Source organism: Myxocyprinus asiaticus, chromosome 43, assembly GCF_019703515.2.
Source record: "Myxocyprinus asiaticus isolate MX2 ecotype Aquarium Trade chromosome 43, UBuf_Myxa_2, whole genome shotgun sequence".
Taxonomy (NCBI): domain Eukaryota; kingdom Metazoa; phylum Chordata; class Actinopteri; order Cypriniformes; family Catostomidae; genus Myxocyprinus; species Myxocyprinus asiaticus.
In genome coordinates, this window is record NC_059386.1 from 11586428 (window position 1) to 11603040 (window position 16613).

General features: G+C 42.6%; 1 protein-coding gene across 1 annotated transcript in view; it reads left to right on the forward strand.

Annotated features, from left to right (window-relative positions):
- LOC127433461 (chondroitin sulfate N-acetylgalactosaminyltransferase 1-like) overlaps positions 1-15758 on the forward strand; it is a 65935-nt gene extending 50177 nt beyond the window's left edge. Inside the window, exons 5-8 of the mRNA XM_051685401.1 lie at positions 4420-4598; positions 9543-9637; positions 9885-9966; positions 13716-15758. Of these exons, the coding sequence (XP_051541361.1) occupies positions 4420-4598; positions 9543-9637; positions 9885-9966; positions 13716-14005 (646 nt within the window). The 3' untranslated portion in view covers positions 14006-15758. The remainder of the gene's footprint in view (positions 1-4419; positions 4599-9542; positions 9638-9884; positions 9967-13715) is intronic.
- Positions 15759-16613: the final 855 nt, after the last annotated feature.

Below are 16613 nucleotides of genomic sequence, written 5' to 3' on the forward strand. Positions count from 1 at the left end.
TGTAAGAGTTACCATCCAATTTCCATGATCCAGCTAGACGTTAAAATATTGTCCAAAATTTTGGCTAACCGATTAAGTAAAGTTATGACATCTCTTATACATATAGATCAGGTGGGGTTTATTCAGGGCCGTAGCTCTTCTGATAACGTTAGGCGTTTCATCAATATCATGTGGTCAGTGGCGAATGATTAGACTCCGGTCGCTGCCATCTCACTTGATGCCGAAAAGGCGTTTGATATGGTAGAATGTGAGGGAGGTTACTACAATCGGAGACCTATATGAGAGCGGAGTGTTGTGATCCTTTGAAAATTTGTTTCAAAATTTTGGGTTTCCCAGATATCAGTTCTTTAGGTATTTACAGCTGTGCCACCTGCTCTGTACTATTTTTGGGAGTAGCATACACCCCCCTAAAGCAGCAGACACTCTGGGAGGGGTGATTACTGCTTTTGGAAAAGGTCATGAGGCATCAGTGTATTACTCCCTGCTAATTCAGAGTCTGTGGAACAGAGCTTTAACTTCTATCAAGAGACTATGGGAGAAAGATTTAAACTTGGTACTGGAGGAGGGAGTGTGGGCTAGGATTCTAAAAACGTCAAGTTTGCATCTAGAGACACAAGGGTGCGTCTTATGCAATTCAAGATTTTACATAAATTCTATTGGACCCCCTCTAGATTGTATAAGCTTGGTCTTAAAGACACACCCACCTGCTGACAATGCCAGTCAGAGGATGGACTCTCCACTCCCTCCGGGACTCCCACGATAGGGAAGTTATTCCACCGGCTACGGTTTTCCATGTCCTCCAACTTCTCCCAGACATGCTCCAAATCCACCTTGGTTGCTAGTGGATTAGCAGATAATTCCCTCTCCGATGACTGCAGATAAACGATCTGTTTCTCGACATCCCCCATTCTTGTGACCACATCAGTAAATTTTGCCTCCATGGCAGTGATCGATCGACGGATCACAGCAAGATCTTCCAAGTCAGCAACGACCTTCGTCAGCATTGCCAACATGTTCAACATCTTTCGCCATATTTCCCGCAGCTCTCTGGCCAAATCGACTCCCTGGTCCGCGGCCTTCTCAGGGGTGTCAGCCTGAGCACGTAAGTGTCTTTTAATGTTTCCAGAGCCCGAGGATTTTGAATTCTTTGACATATTGTCCTCTTAGAACAGTTATGGAACAGAGTGTATCAAATCTCACTGGTTTATGTCATTAAAAGGTATTAAAACTAGCAAAGTGTGCAAAGCTCGCCGTTCACACATCCGATCCTCACATGGCATCACATGACTCCCTACATTAGATAACAATAACAAAAATATTTTTCAAGGGTAAGATCTTAGATAAGTTTACCACATTATACAGTGTAGATAGCTAAGTAAATATGTGTGTGTGTGTGGAGTGGAATAAATTAAAGTGTAAAAATGCTATGACTTGTGGATTCTTTTAGACTGTTCCCAGCCCTTGAAAACAAGCCACTATCATAAAAAGAAATATTTGGAGTCTTTTTTCTTTTCTTTTTTTTGGCCGATGGCAAATTGAATCACACATACATACACGCGGAATGCTCCAGGCTCTACTCCAAATCCATTCTGCTAATGTGACAAGAATAAAATCCTGTTTGCCTACTATTTGGAACTGCTCTAAATCCGTAATGACTTGTGGCTCAAACATATTTTGCAGGGTAGTTTTACGATTTACTGCTTTAAATGGTATTTATTCAACTTGAAACAACTCCCACTTGTTGCAAAAATGTTTTTGTGTCCCCCCTGCATTTCGGGATTTGGAGTCCACCCATAAAACAGAATGAATCTATAGATTGCCTCTTTTTTGTTAAAAAAGAATGGTTGAAGCATTGGTGCGAAATTGTTAGTGAATCAAAATAAAAAAGGACATTCTTCCTGTTCCTCTTACAAGAGCAGTATGGCTTTAATAGCAAGTATTATCTGCACCATGTATGGCAGTATTGTGCTGTTATACATCAACTTGGCTCAAGCCCAGCACAAACATTAATCATCTTTCTTTGTGTGTGTGTGTGTGTGTGTGTGTGTGTGTGTGCGGCTGATTGTTTTCACAGTCACATATACACATCTCTGGCTAAGGATGCTCTTGCTCTGTGTGGATTGATGCGGGTCACACTGTAAAATCTGCACCTTCTATCAATCACAGCATGTCTTCCTCTGCTGTCACGAACAACACTTCCATTTTTTCATACAACAGACGGCAAGATACGGGAAATGCTCTGAAAATGCAATCACATAAACATTAGCTAAATGCCAGTCATGTGATTTCCTCTGAGCTTGAGAGGAATTGGGTCTGCTTAGCTGCTTGGCGAGACAGCTGTGCTCATCACATCACCAGAGTAGTTTCAATTTTAGCGGCCTTTCATTTGTCATGTTCACCTCTCAGGAATGAGCTCCTCTCTCCTGACAACTGTGATGGAAATGGACTGGATATATAAAGTTTTTCTTGTGAAGTGATATTGGTCATGTACACACTGCAGACTAAAAATGGTTGTCAATCGTGTTCTATACACACTGAACAACCATATTCATTCCCAAAACATTCAGGTAGTGACAATCATATTTATATTACAAGTTTATCTCTCTCGACCGAAGTTAGTCCTACCAGCTCTATGGTCTTGGGGGAACCCAAAACATTCGGTCCAGAGAGAACATGCATGTTTATAAGTAGCATTTTAGCAAACATAAACGAAATATGATGCCTCTTTTGATGGCAGTTTATAAAAAATTGCCGGACGATAATACGTTTCAGGGCGCTAAAATTACTTTAAAATACCTAACACCAAATGGGTGAAACAGCATGCATACACGTTTCTTGTTTACAGTCGCGAGACACAAAGTACAGCTTTCTATCGATGTTTTTATTATAATTATCAAGATTTAGTAGTTGGCATAGCGGGTAGTGCTCACTAGCTGTATTAGTTGGAGCCATGGCATAGTGGTTAGCGGTAACTCTCTAGATAGCTAGCATTATTATTATTAAGAACGCTATTTTAGTTGAAGCCTAGCGGATAGTGCTTACTCTATAGCTAGCTAGCACAATTATTCTATTAAGAAAGATATATTGAGCCAAGGCATAGTGGTTAGCGCTAACTCTCTAGCTAAGCTAGCACTATTATTATTAAGAAAGTTGAAGCCTAGCGGCCAGTGCAAACTTGCAAGCCAGCTCTATTATAAGAAATATGTGTTAGTTGGAGCTGCGGTACATAGCTTACTCTCTAACTAGCACTATTAATTAGCATGAACTTACTAGCTAGCTAGCTCTATTATAAGAAAGATGTTTTACTTACAAGCTAGCTAGCACTATTATAGCTAAGCGTGACTCTCAATCAGGTCCCTACTTCCCAATGTCATGAATCAGTATATCGTGAACACGAATTCGGGCTCTGGCAAGGGCGTTCATCCACTAAACATTGGGACACTTATTACTTAGTTACCTGCGACATGATAACAAGCTCACGCATCTAAGTGAATATTAATCAGCACCATCGCTGTATAAATGAATCGTTAATTTCCATTGAAGATATTCAAACGTATAGTGTTATTATGAAAGATAAATGACATTAAATAAAGAAATAAAAATATAAAGGAATACATTTTAAAACTTCTTTTTAACAATTCTAATATTTAAAAGATTGTTTCCCTTTCATTGTAATTATTAATTAAAAACATTACTAACGACATCTCTTTTAAAAAGAAAAATAAGACTTTGACATCATATATTTACACTTGTGCTCATCTTCTAATGACTTGAGAGACTTCAGAAGACATGACGACATTTCCGGTAAGGGAACATAGTGAGCAACGATGCTCCCTTGTTTTTACGGTGCACTGTGGGATTTTTTAGGGGGCGAATGTTTCAGTGTCCTGGAACGATTTGCAATTGAGACAGCTCTTAAAATGGCCGACTCTCTGATCTGTGACATGACTACTGAAATAGGGAGCTGATTGAGACACACCCTAAGAAATATTATTTTGTTGGACCCTTAGCTTAGCAGTTAGCACTAACTTACTAACTAGCTAGCACTTTAATTATTTAGAAAGATGTTTTAGTTGAAGCCATGGCCTAGCGGTTAGTTACAAGATAGCTAACACTATTGTTATTAAACAAGATGTATTAGTTGGAGCCGTGGCCTAGCACTTGCACACATGCTAATTTAATGAGTCTTGATCTCATACAGGCGATGCAGATTTGAGTCCGGCATGCGTCTCTCTTCTCTCTCACTGTCCCTATCAATAAAGAGGCAAAAGGCCAAAATAAAGAATGATAGACAGTTGTTGGGTCTTTAGTTTACCATCTGTTGTTCCGTTCTTAATGGCTATAAATGAGAGTACATTCCAGTTAGATTTAAGAGACATTTTGTCTCTTACTATAATTTTGTTGTGTCTACTTGTGCAGGGAGCTAAACTTCCGTAACTTCACACTGATTCAGCTGAATGAAGAGTTTTCTCGCGGCCGAGGGCTGGACGTGGGTGCTCGTGCCTGGAAGGGAGGGAATGTCCTACTCTTCTTCTGTGATGTTGATATCTTCTTTACAGCTGACTTCCTGAACACATGCCGCCTGAATGCTCAGCCCGGTGAGGGGTAACGGGGAACCACTATTTACATACATTTATATTCTTTATTTTTATATTTATGCATAGTGTCTTTGTTCCAAAACCAAGTGACCTGCCTTGCAGTTCCCTATCTGTCATTCACTCGACGTTGTGTCGATGTAGTGACACTAGGGGTCACTCTTGGGAGCCCCAAACACCTCTGCTTTTTTGAAAAAAGTGGAATTTGCATGCCACTCCCTCAAATATACAGGTATAAAAGGAGCTGGTATGCAACCACTCATTCAGATTTTCTCTTCGGAGCTGAGCGGTTCTATTCATTGAAGCTGAATTCATCTGCGAAATTCATTCACCTCATCTGCTGGATTCTATTGTGCATTTCAGCGGCTACTACCCCTCTGCAACCGTGGAGTGCAGAGAATGCCCCAGGGCAGAACAACTAAAAGAGTATATTCTAAAAAGAGTAAATATTCTTTCTAAAAGAGCGGCACACACGGAACGTCTTTTTAAAGATGCCTTTCCGTTTGTGTGTTATTCCTGGTTGAGGTCGCTATCTCTCCGCTTCCGATGGCCATGATTGCTGTCTTACGTGTCTGGGCGCTGCCCACGCAGAGACATCGTTCGTAGATGGGTCTTGTCCTCATTGCGAGAACATGACCATGGCAATGTTGCGGTCGCGGCTTGCATTCATAAGAAAGCAAGCCACCCCAGTGGCTCCCTGCCTCGATCCTTCTACCTACGGATATGAGGCCGTGCCGGTTAGCACTGGGGGCGATTTGGGGACCTCAATGGGACCACCTCCGCTGGGTATCCCCTCACGGACCTCCCATTCCCCAGCATGCTCGCTTGCCCCGGTTGGGCGCTCGGACGAGATTGCCGGCTAGTTCGACCTCTCGTTCGGAGCCCAAGAAGAAGACGAGTTATCGAGCGCAACGTCGGAGAGCGGGCTCATCCAGTCAGACGCAGAGGCTTCGACTGGGCTTACTCCTTCGGGAATGGTATGGCGTTTGGTATTTGCAGGTATGGCGCTCCAACGGCGGTCCCCCCGCCCCTGTGCACGCAGCTGTGGCACAAACACGCCCACATGGGATTGGGTCCGGTGGACTACGGGGACGAGACTCCTCCTCCCCCCTCCTCTGCCAATCTTATGGTGGGTGGCAGGAGCCAGGTAAGTGCTTCGATGTCCCTGGACTCAGCACGGCCACGGGGCTCGAATCCCCTCGACGTGGCACCTCGAGCTCTGCCCCGCCACGAGGCCCCACCCACCGGTACGTGCGACGTGATCATTCCCTTAGTCCCCCTCGCCCGAAGTTTGGGCGCGTGGCTCGCGCTTTCCAACCCGTCGCGATGGCTGACCCAGACCGTTCGACTCGGCTAAGCGATTCAGTTCGCCAGGCGTCCGCCCAGGTTCAGCGCCGTCTGCTTCTCCTCGGTGAAGGGCAAGATGCCGCTACCTTGCGTGCAGAGATCACTACCCTTCTGCGCAAGGGTGCGATAGAGCCTGTCCCTCCAGCCGAGATGAAGAAAGGGTTCTATAGCCCTTACTTCATCGTACCGAAGAAAGGTGATGGGTTGCGACCAATCCTGGACCTGCGAGTACTGAACCGGACTTTGCACAGTCTCCCGTTCAAGATGCTGATGCAAAAACGCATTCTAGCGAGCGTCCGGCATGAAGATTGGTTCGCGGCGGTAGACCTGAAGGATGCGTACTTCCACGTCTCGGTCTTACCTTGACACAGACCCTTCCTGCGGTTTGCCTTCGAAGGCCAGGCGTACCAGTACAAGGTCCTCCTCTTTGGCCTGTCCTTGTCCCCTCGCGTGTTCACGAAGAGGCAGCCCTTGCCCCGCTAAGGGACAACTATCAACTATCTCGATGACTGGCTAATCCTAGCTCACTCTCAAGAGTTGCTGTGCGCACACAGGGACCTCGTGCTCTGGCGCCTCAGCCGCCTGGGGCTTCGGGTCAACTGGGAAAAGAGCAAGCTCTCCCTGGTTCAGAGCATCTCTTTTCTCGGTTTGGAGTTGGACTCAGTCTCGATGACAGCACGCCTCACGAATGAGCGCGCACAGTTGGTGCTGAACTGTCTGAAGGCGTTCAGACGGAGAACAGCGGTTCCACTGAAACTTTTTCAGAGGCTCCTGGGGCATATGGCATCCTCAGCTGCAGCCATACTGCTCGGGTTGATGCATATGAGACCGCTTCAGCACTGGCTTCAGACTCGAGTTCAGAGATGGGCATGGTGCCGCGGGACACATCGCATGAACATCATGCCGATCTGTCGCCGCCTCTTCAGCCCTTGGACCGACCTTGCATTTCTACGGGCAGGACTTCCCCTAGAGCAGGTCTCCAGGCACGTTGTGGTTACAACAGACACTCCAAAATGGGCTGGGGCGCCATATGCAACGGGCATACAGCCGCCTGCTCCTGGAGTGGCCCGTGGCTGCGTTGGCACATCAACTGCCTAGAGTTGTTGGCAGTACTGCTCGCCCTGTGGAGGTTTCTGCCATTGATCCAGAAGACCCCCAGAGATGCGCTGTCGGATCAGTGCTTTCCTTCCTGCAGGAGAGGCTGGAGGGACAGCTGTCCCCCTCCACCCTGAAGGTGTATGTAGCCACTATTTCGGCTCATCACGATGCAGTAGATGGTAAGTATTTGGGGAAGCACGACTTGATCATCAGGTTACTGAGAGGTGCTGTGTGGTTGAATCCCTCCAGACCATGACTCGTCCCCTCGTGGGACCTCTCCGAAGTCCTTCGGGGTCTACAGGGAGCTCCCTTTGAGCCCTTGGAGTCAGCTGAGCTTAAGGCACTCTCTTTGAAGACTGCCCTCCTGACTGCGCTCACTTCCATCAAAAGGGTAGGGGACCTGCAGGCGTTCTCTGTCAGCGAATCATGCCTGGAGTTCAGTCCAGATTACTTTCACGTGATCCTGAGACCCCGACCGGGCTATGTGCCTAAGGTTCCCACGACCCCATTTAGGGTTCAGGTGGTGAACCTGCAAGCGCTGCCCCAGGAGGAGGCAAACCCAGCCTTGGCATGGCTGTGTCCAATGCGAGCTTTACGCATCTATTTGGATCACACGCAGAGCCTTAGAAGTTCCGAGCAGCTCTTTGTTTGCTTTGGTGGACAGCGGAAAGGAAGCGCTGTCTCCAAACAGAGGATCGCCCACTGGGTCATTGACGCCATCACAATGGCATAACAGGCTCAGGACATACCACCCCCTGCGGGGTTAGGAGCCCACTCCACCAGGAGTGTGGTGGCCTCCTGGGCCCTGGCCAGTGGCGCCTCTTTGGCAGACATCTGCAGAGCAGCAGGCTGGGCAACACCCAACACCTTTGCGATGTTCTACAATCTCCGGGTTGAGCCGGTCTCGTCCCGTGTATTGGCAGGCACGAGCAGGTAAGTTCCGGGACAACTGGCCGGGTGTACCACTTGTGCATAGCACCTTTCCCCTCCCCTGAGGTGAAGCTGTGCGCTCTTGACTCCCAGTCATGTTCACAGACTGTGATCCCTAGATGATTTTCCTCCTTAGCTCTCTGGCAGTTGAGTTTGCGGAGAAACTCGCTGACCGGCCCAGTACGTGCGCTAATGAGCCCCTGTACTGAGGTAGGTGCTCCACATGTGCTGGTTCCCCGAAGGCGACCCCATGTGATATCTTCCGCAAAATCGTTTCCCTGGTGGCAAACTGCGTCTTCCTTGGGCAGAGGCCCCTCTGCCCTCGGTCGCCATGCTCTGTAGAAACTCCTCCCCTTTCGGGTAGGACCTACCATGGGACCTCTCCACATGAAATATTTCCGACAAGACTCGGTAAGACCATGTGACGTATTCCACTCAAAATACCCCCCCCCCCCTTTTTGGGCGGGGTGTGGTCTCCGCTGTGTTTTCCCCTTGGGAGGGACACCCCTCGACACAGATACTTATGGCTCCCAGTCAGTTAACAAATTCCACTCTTTTTGGGGAGAAAAGAGAGGGAAAAGAGGCCTCGGCTGGGCTAGCCTGTCCCTATAGTTGGACAGTTGACTTGTTCCTGATGGACCGTTCGACACTCATAAGAGTGTTGGGGGAGGTTACGTGACGGCCTGGTGCACTGGCTACGAGGCACACAGCAGTCTGCCCGTCACACACCGCCAGTTCACGTAACACAATTCAGCTAGTTGTGGCGTTTTGTATAGGGACCCCTAGTGTCACTACATCGACACAACATCAAGTGAGTGACAGATAGGGAATGTCTTGGTTAATTTCGTAACCTCCGTTTCCTGATGGAGGGAACGAGACGTTGTGTCCCTGTTGCCACAACGCTGAACTACCCACTGAAATGGCCGAGACCTGGTCTCGGCTCCTCAGCACAAAACCTGAATGAGTGGTTGCATACCAGCTCCTTTTATACCTGTATGTCCGGGGGAGTGGCATGCAAATTCCACTCGCCAATTCTCATTGGCCTTTTTTCAAAAAAGCAGAGGTGTTTGGGGCTCCCAAGAGTGACTACTAGTGTCACTACATCGACACAACGTCTCATTCCCTCCATCAGGGAACGGAGGTTACAAAAGTAACCAGGACGTTACTTTATAAGCAATTGTTCAAACATGATGTGGTCTTAAACAAAATGCAGGTGTCTTGAAGCAAATTTTAAATTGTTTTTTTTTACTTGAATCGGCATCTCAAAAAAGCTGTGCCCATGGTAAGAGACACTGAGAAAACAGGGAGGTGTGTTGTAACAGTTAAATACATCCATCTAGTATATGTTTACATAGAAAAACAATTAAAAAGAGTAAAGATACTGCCTACGTAGGCAGCTCCCATGGTTTTGGAACAGAGCGTAAATACTGTATGAGAGAAGGTGATTTTCTTATCATAAAGTGTTGAAACTGCATAACAGATCTAATTTATCAATATATTGCAAAATACTCTACTTAGGCTGAATCATTTCATAGCAAGCTGTGTGCTCAACTAGTCTTATCCCTGTCACAGGAAAGAAAGTGTTTTACCCAGTTCTCTTCAGCCAGTATAACCCAGCTGTAATCTACGGCAGCCATGATCACATCCCCCCTGTGGAACAGCAGCTGGTAATACAGCTAATTTTCATAAAGTGATTAAAATGCTTCATCAGTGTGATTAATTGCAGCATTGTGATGGAATACACTGTCATTATAAATTTTTGCCATTGATATTCTATAGGTGTAGACTAAAAGATCTTGATGAAGTGTGATCATAACACAGACATTAGATATAAAACAGACAACTTCAGATGTAAAGCAAATACAAACGAGTGTTTTTGTTTTTTAAACTCATTGAGATTCATTGTTCTTACAGATCATTAAGAAAGACACTGGCTTCTGGAGGGACTTTGGCTTTGGAATGACCTGCCAATACAGATCGGATTTCATCAATATTGGTAAACGTTCTCAAAAGCAGCTGTTGACAATTTACATTAATATGCATGCCTGGTCAAATGCGTTCCAAGAGTGTTGATATTTAGTATAAATTCACTGGGATGCTTCACTGTTTGTATCACTCCGCTTTCTGGGTTCAAAGCGTTCCAGACAGGCGGTCATATTGGTAATACATTGGTCATACAAGTACAGCTCCTATCTAAATAAATGGGGAAAATCAGAAATCACCAAAATTGTTAGTCAGTATTACATTCAAATAGTATATTTCAAATCAGGAATTAAATCTGACAACAATGGTATCATAAATTGTAGCTCAAATCATGCTAAAAATTACTAGTTTAGTACGTATGCACGTTCTAGTGTTAAAAAAACAAGCGACTGACTCTTTTAACTGTATAGCGGGAGCTCCTGCGTTGCAATGCCTCTATCACAAAGGAAATTGGATGTTTTAACTGTAATGCAGTACTACAGCCACCATATTTAGCATTATGATTTCTCCCAATAATATGTAAATGATTGATCCGTCTCCTCCCATTATACAGCAATAGTTGACCCTGCTTTGGCTTTATTTGGAGCTATTTTCATTAACGGAGAAAAAAATAGACAAAATAACTGGCTATATTGTGTCTAAAACGCAAGTTACTCAAAATTAACTTCTTGTTTATATATCACTGTAGTTTGAAGGCCTACTGCCAAATCACAGCTGTGTTGATATTTACAAAAGCAACACAATTGTGAGCATGATATTAAAGATGGCTGCTACAGAAAATGGTATTTTAGAAATATAGGAAAGTGTTGCTCATGTACCCAGAATTGGATGCATTTATTCTGACATCTGTAACATAAACTAATAATACAGCTTAATTTGAAGCAATTTTAATGTTTCAAGCACTTTAAACACTTTTGCAGAGGCAGTATCCAGAAGTAAAATAGCAGCAACTATCAAATGATAATGCAATCTCAACACAACAGTTTCCGACCGTGATAATCAGGTGTTTCCCACGACTTAATCAATTACATGTCTGGACAAGTTTAACATTGCTTGATACAACAACAAGGGCTGTACTTGATACTTCAGCAGAGAGTTTAACATAATATGCATTCCATGGAACAAACGATCATGGACATCTCTGCAGACAGACTACGAAAATCCATATAAGGATCCATTTAAGAAAGTCAATACTCACTTAAGTGCATACAGACTGTTTCTCAATTTCTTATGCACAATTAAATTAATATAAAAGCTACATCATTCTATAGGTACAATGCACCATTGTAACAAAGTTACAAAACAAAAACTTTCACAGTAATTCACAAACACGGGCATATACACACATTCCTGCACAAAAATGCAGGAACTGTTTGCGCTGTAGGAAATTCAAGTTTCCCTTTAACAACAACAGATGTATGTAAACAACGTGTTTCTTTCTGCGGATATGTTAGCATTGCAACTGGTCACACTGGTTTACAATGTAAATGTTTAGTTACAAGCAATACTTCACCCAAAATGGAAAATTCTGTCATAATTTACCCACACCTATGTCGTTCTAAACCCGTATAACTTTCTTTTTTTGCCGAACACAAAAGCAGATGTTTTAATGTAGATCCCCATGCGTCTTTGCTATACCATGGCATTTGATCGTGTCTCACTTTAAAGATTAAACAGGACCAAAAAGTATCATAAAAGTAGTTCATGCGACTCCTGCATCATATTCCAAGTCTTCTGAAGGCATACGTTAGGTTTAGGTGAGAAACAACCTGGAGTTTAAGTCACATTTCAGTGTAAAGCTTGACATCCGTTGCATGTTCTTAAAGGATTAGTTCAGCCAAAAATACAAATTCAGCCAATGTTTACTTACCCCTGTGTTGTTATAACCCCATATGACTATCTTTTAAAGTTAAAGTTATCTATTCTATGTTAATCAGAGTTTTTTATCCTAAGCAGCTGCAACGAGCAACGGGACATTCTGTCGTTCGCTTGGTTTCTATATTTGCCGTTGTGCCTTGAGTCCCGTCTGCTATGAACTGGCACCAGTCCAAAATACAATGCGTGGTGCGAGCACAAGGTGATCGTCTGTGTTCTGTGACTGCTTTCGCGTCCTTGAATAACATATAACGAGCGCATAAAGGCAGCCGGTGAAGTTTTTGGTAACCCCCTCAGGTAAGATGGTGCCCACCTAGGGTGTTGGTGCCCTACACAGCCTGTGTAATATGCAAATAGGGAGCGACGGTACTGGTAGCTACCTTCAGCCTCCTCCATCACACTTTTTGATTGAGGACTTAGGTTCAAACAAATAAAGCTGGACATTAAAATGCATCTATTCTTCCACTACAAACTCTTCAGACATGTTTGTAAGTTCTGTTCTCTGGTTTGTGTGCAGCTATGTTGCTTTTTCTGTTGTTAATATCGCTGGTGGTCCTGTTGAAGCTAAATAAAATGATTTTCGCTTGATCGTCCCATCTCTCGCGTGCTGCGTAACTACTGTTGCTCTCCTGCAAAGAGCTCTAAATCTCGCATGCAGACTCTTGAATGTGCACAGGAGAATAACGGTCAGTGAACATTTTTACTAAATAATACATTAGATTTCGGTTTGTTTCTCTCCAAATCTTATCGTATGCTTTCATAATAATCATGAGTCTCATGGAATAATTTATTAGACTTCTGAATTATACTTTTGTGTCCTTTTAAAGCTTGAAGAGGTGGTCACTATAAACTGCCGTTGTATGACATCACTGAGCACACCTATTTTTCACTATTTCTTCCTTTGTGTTAAGAAAAATAAAGAAAGTCATATGGGGTTATAACAACACAGTGGTGAGTAAACAATGACTGAATTTTAATTTTTGGGTGAACTGTCCCTTTAAGTGCTATGACAGAATCTTGTTAACAGTGGCACACATTCTCACTAGGAGTTTGGAGTTTTGGAGAGAGGGATTGGTTGAAGTTAGCAAAATGGTGGAAATTAGCTAAACGTCTGATATCACTTAAATCACTTAAAGCAAAAGGAACTACTTTTGCCTGATTTGACTTTTAAAAATTACTTTTGTTGGTGTAACCTAATGTAATCAGTTTAATTCAGTCTCAAAACATAATATTCCTGTCTTGAAACAGACAAGTTATTTTAGATGTTACTACACGGTGCACATTTTTAGGTTGCAAATATTTTTTACATTGAATACTGAACAGGTCTCAATTTTTTTTTTTTTTTTTTTTTATGCTGCAGCTTGAGACTATGATGTTGAAACCAGCTAGTATTTTAATAATTATTTTAGTATGCTTAAAGGAATAGTTCACATAAAACTATAAAAAGCACATAAAGGCAGCATAAAAGCAATCCATAAAACTCCATTGTTTTAATCCATTTCTTCTGAAGTGTTCCAGTCAGTTTTGGGTGAGAACAGACCAAAATATAACAAAAGATTTATAGTGAAAAGGGAGTTATATTTTGGTCTGTTCTCACCCAAAACTGACTGGATTACTTCTGAAGACATGGATTAAACCACTGGAGTCTAATGGATTACTTTTATGCTGCCTTTATGTGCTTTTTCATACCCGTGGCATGAGGGTGAGTAAATGATGAGAGAATTTCCCTTTTTGGGTGAACTACCCCTTTAAATATTTAAATTCATGAGCACCACACCTTAAGCTATTGCTTGAGGGTTCTAGCTTAAATCAACATTATCATTTACATTTTTTTTTTCATGCCAATTGTGCTACTATTGACTTCCTTGACTACTTCTGTTCTTACAGGTGGTTTCGATGTGGACATTAAAGGCTGGGGCGGCGAGGACGTCCATTTATACAGGAAATACCTCCACAGCAAATTGCTGGTAGTGCGCGCCCCATCGCGTGGCCTCTTCCATCTTTGGCACGAGAAACGCTGTGCTGATGAACTTCCCCCAGACCAGTACAAGATGTGCATGCAGTCCAAAGCCATGAACGAGGCCTCACACGGGCAGCTGGGCATGCTGCTCTTCCGTCACGAGATTGAAGCACACCTCCGAAAACAGAAACAAAGAAGCGGAGCCAAAAAAGCTTGATGCTCTTAAAGGGATAGTTCACCCAAAAATTTTAATTCTGTCATCATTTACTCAAACCCTTATGAATTTTTTGATCTGTAATACACAAAAAGAAATGTTAGGAAGAATGTTAGTCTGTCAGCCTAAGCAAGTCATACGGGTTTTGAACAACGTAAAAGTTAGTGACTGATGACAGAATTTTCATTTCTGACTGAACTATCCCTTTAAATCATAGATGAGAAAAGGAAGTGTAGAAATTAAAAAGTGTGGCCTTCAGTGAAGAGCTGGCTTAAGTAAGACTGCACAAATGCAAATATGCGAACCCAAACACTGAGATAATCAAGTGACGCCACAGGAACGCAGCAAGAGACAGATGAGATAGTCAAGTGCAGAAGATGGCCTTAAAGTCTTCATGGACACTTTTGATTGTTAAAATGATCCTTCATCTGCAGTATTATCCAGATACAGCGCATGATGTCTGTAATACACTTGTGCACTTCAGTGAGAAGTATCTACTATGCTAATAAATTGCTGTCTTTTGGAAAGCATTCTGTGCTACTGGAGGTACTGTACGACGCCAACTATTAATGGTACGGGAGACTGAGGAGTGTTGGAACACATTTTGTGTCAACAATTGTAACTTTGTGCTATGTATCACAAACTATGATATAAAATTCCTTTATTTATCTGATACAAATTAAAGTAGTTTAAAAATCTTCTAATTATCCCTAAACTGTGTACATTTATGGCAAGTTATGGGTCCAGACCTAGTACTTTGGACATTAGTGTTACCTCAAGCTAGCAATTCAGTGTTACTAGAGTGTTAGTACACTATCATGCAAAAGCGAGATGTATATTCTCAGTTAATGCCATTTTGGCAAAGTATTGGTTATTTTATGAGATTACATGACTTTTGTCTCTTAGATAAGCTTTCTCAAAGAGTAAAATTGGTTAAAATGGGCTTGACTGTGCCCCATGTTGGAAAACAGAATAGTAGACAGAAAATGCCTTATTGCTTTTTGACGTAAAGTAGTTTGTACAGCTGAATTGTTAGTTTCTCAGTCAGTAAGAGAAAGACTATAAGGGCCTTAATGTATGTATTTAAAAGTGACAACTGTGCTAACAGTTATTATGACGACTGGTTCAAAGAATTGCAGTGATAATTGCTATTTTTAGTTTTGTTTTGAAAGTTACCCTTCTTTTGATTTATTGAAGATGTGGCGCCATCTACTGGTGCCGTGTATTAAAATGACTTGTGACCGCATGGTCTTATCCATAACACAACATTTATTTATAACTGGTCAGACAAGCATTGGAAATATATTTTTAATTAGATTTTTATTTTTAAAGAGACCAAGAACTATAATGTTTTATATTTTGTATAAGAGCCTAATGAATTTGCAAATAGTACTACTGGAGATTAACAGTATTAGGAGGGTTTATTTCGATTACCCTTCCAAACACAATTGGTGCACAATTTACAATCTTCAGAAGTCTCAAGGCTTCAGTTTTAACAGAGGTTTATTGACGTTCAGGCCTGTCAGATATCAAAGACTTCCGGGAGCAAAGCACTCCAGAAACTGTATAGAATAGCTTTAAAAGTATTATTTATTGAGGGACATGATGCTTTGTATGACCCTTTTTACCCCCAACAGTCAAATATTGTATGTCTATTTCTTGAAATAATTTGTTTTGAGACATATTAGTTATGATTTATTGTAAATGATTTTCTTTATTTCAAGGACAAAGCAGAATAAAGTGAAGCAAAATTGAAGCATTTATTTCAACTCCAGTAAAAGCAGTATTGTTGGCCATCAGTGAAATGAAAATGTTTTGTCCAGTCTTCGCCTATAGATGGCAGTATTTCATTATTATTTTGAGAGGTCAGAAACACTCGGCGCTTTTTCATCTCTATGTGACTCAGCGAGTGATGATGTGTATTGCGATTTTTAAATCTGTAAAGTTTTATCAAAAAACTGAAGATTTCATACAAAGGTGTACATTTCAGTCTTCAAAGACAAAGGACAACTGGCTCTAACAAGGACAGAAAGAGATGTGGAAGGCCAGATGTACAACTAAACAAGAGGATAAGTACATCAGAGTCTCTAGTTTGAGAAATAGACGCCTCACATGTCCTCAGCTGACAGCTTCATTGAATTCTACCCGCTCAACACCAGTTTCATGTACAACAGTAAAGAGAAGACTCAGGGGTGCAGGCCTAATGGGAAGAATTGCAAAGAAAAAGTCACTTTTGAAACAGAAAAACAAAAAGAAAAGGTTAGAATGGGCAAAGAAACAGACATTGGAAAAGAGTGTTATGGATCTTAACCCCACTGAGCTTTTGTGGGATCAGCTAGACTGTAAGGTGTGTGAGAAGTGCCTGATAAGACACTACAGGAAGTGTGGGATGAAATGTCACCTGAGTATCTGGACAAACTGACAGCTAGAATGCCAAGGATCTGTAAAGCTGTCATTGCTGCACAAGGAGGATTTTTTGATGAGAACTCTTTGAAGTAGTTTAAGAAGTTCTGAACATCAGCTGAATGCCACTTTGGTGAATAAAAGTACCAATTTCTTTCCATAAGAGCAAAATCTGTACAAACTTTTGGCCCCCAGTGTGTGTGTGTGT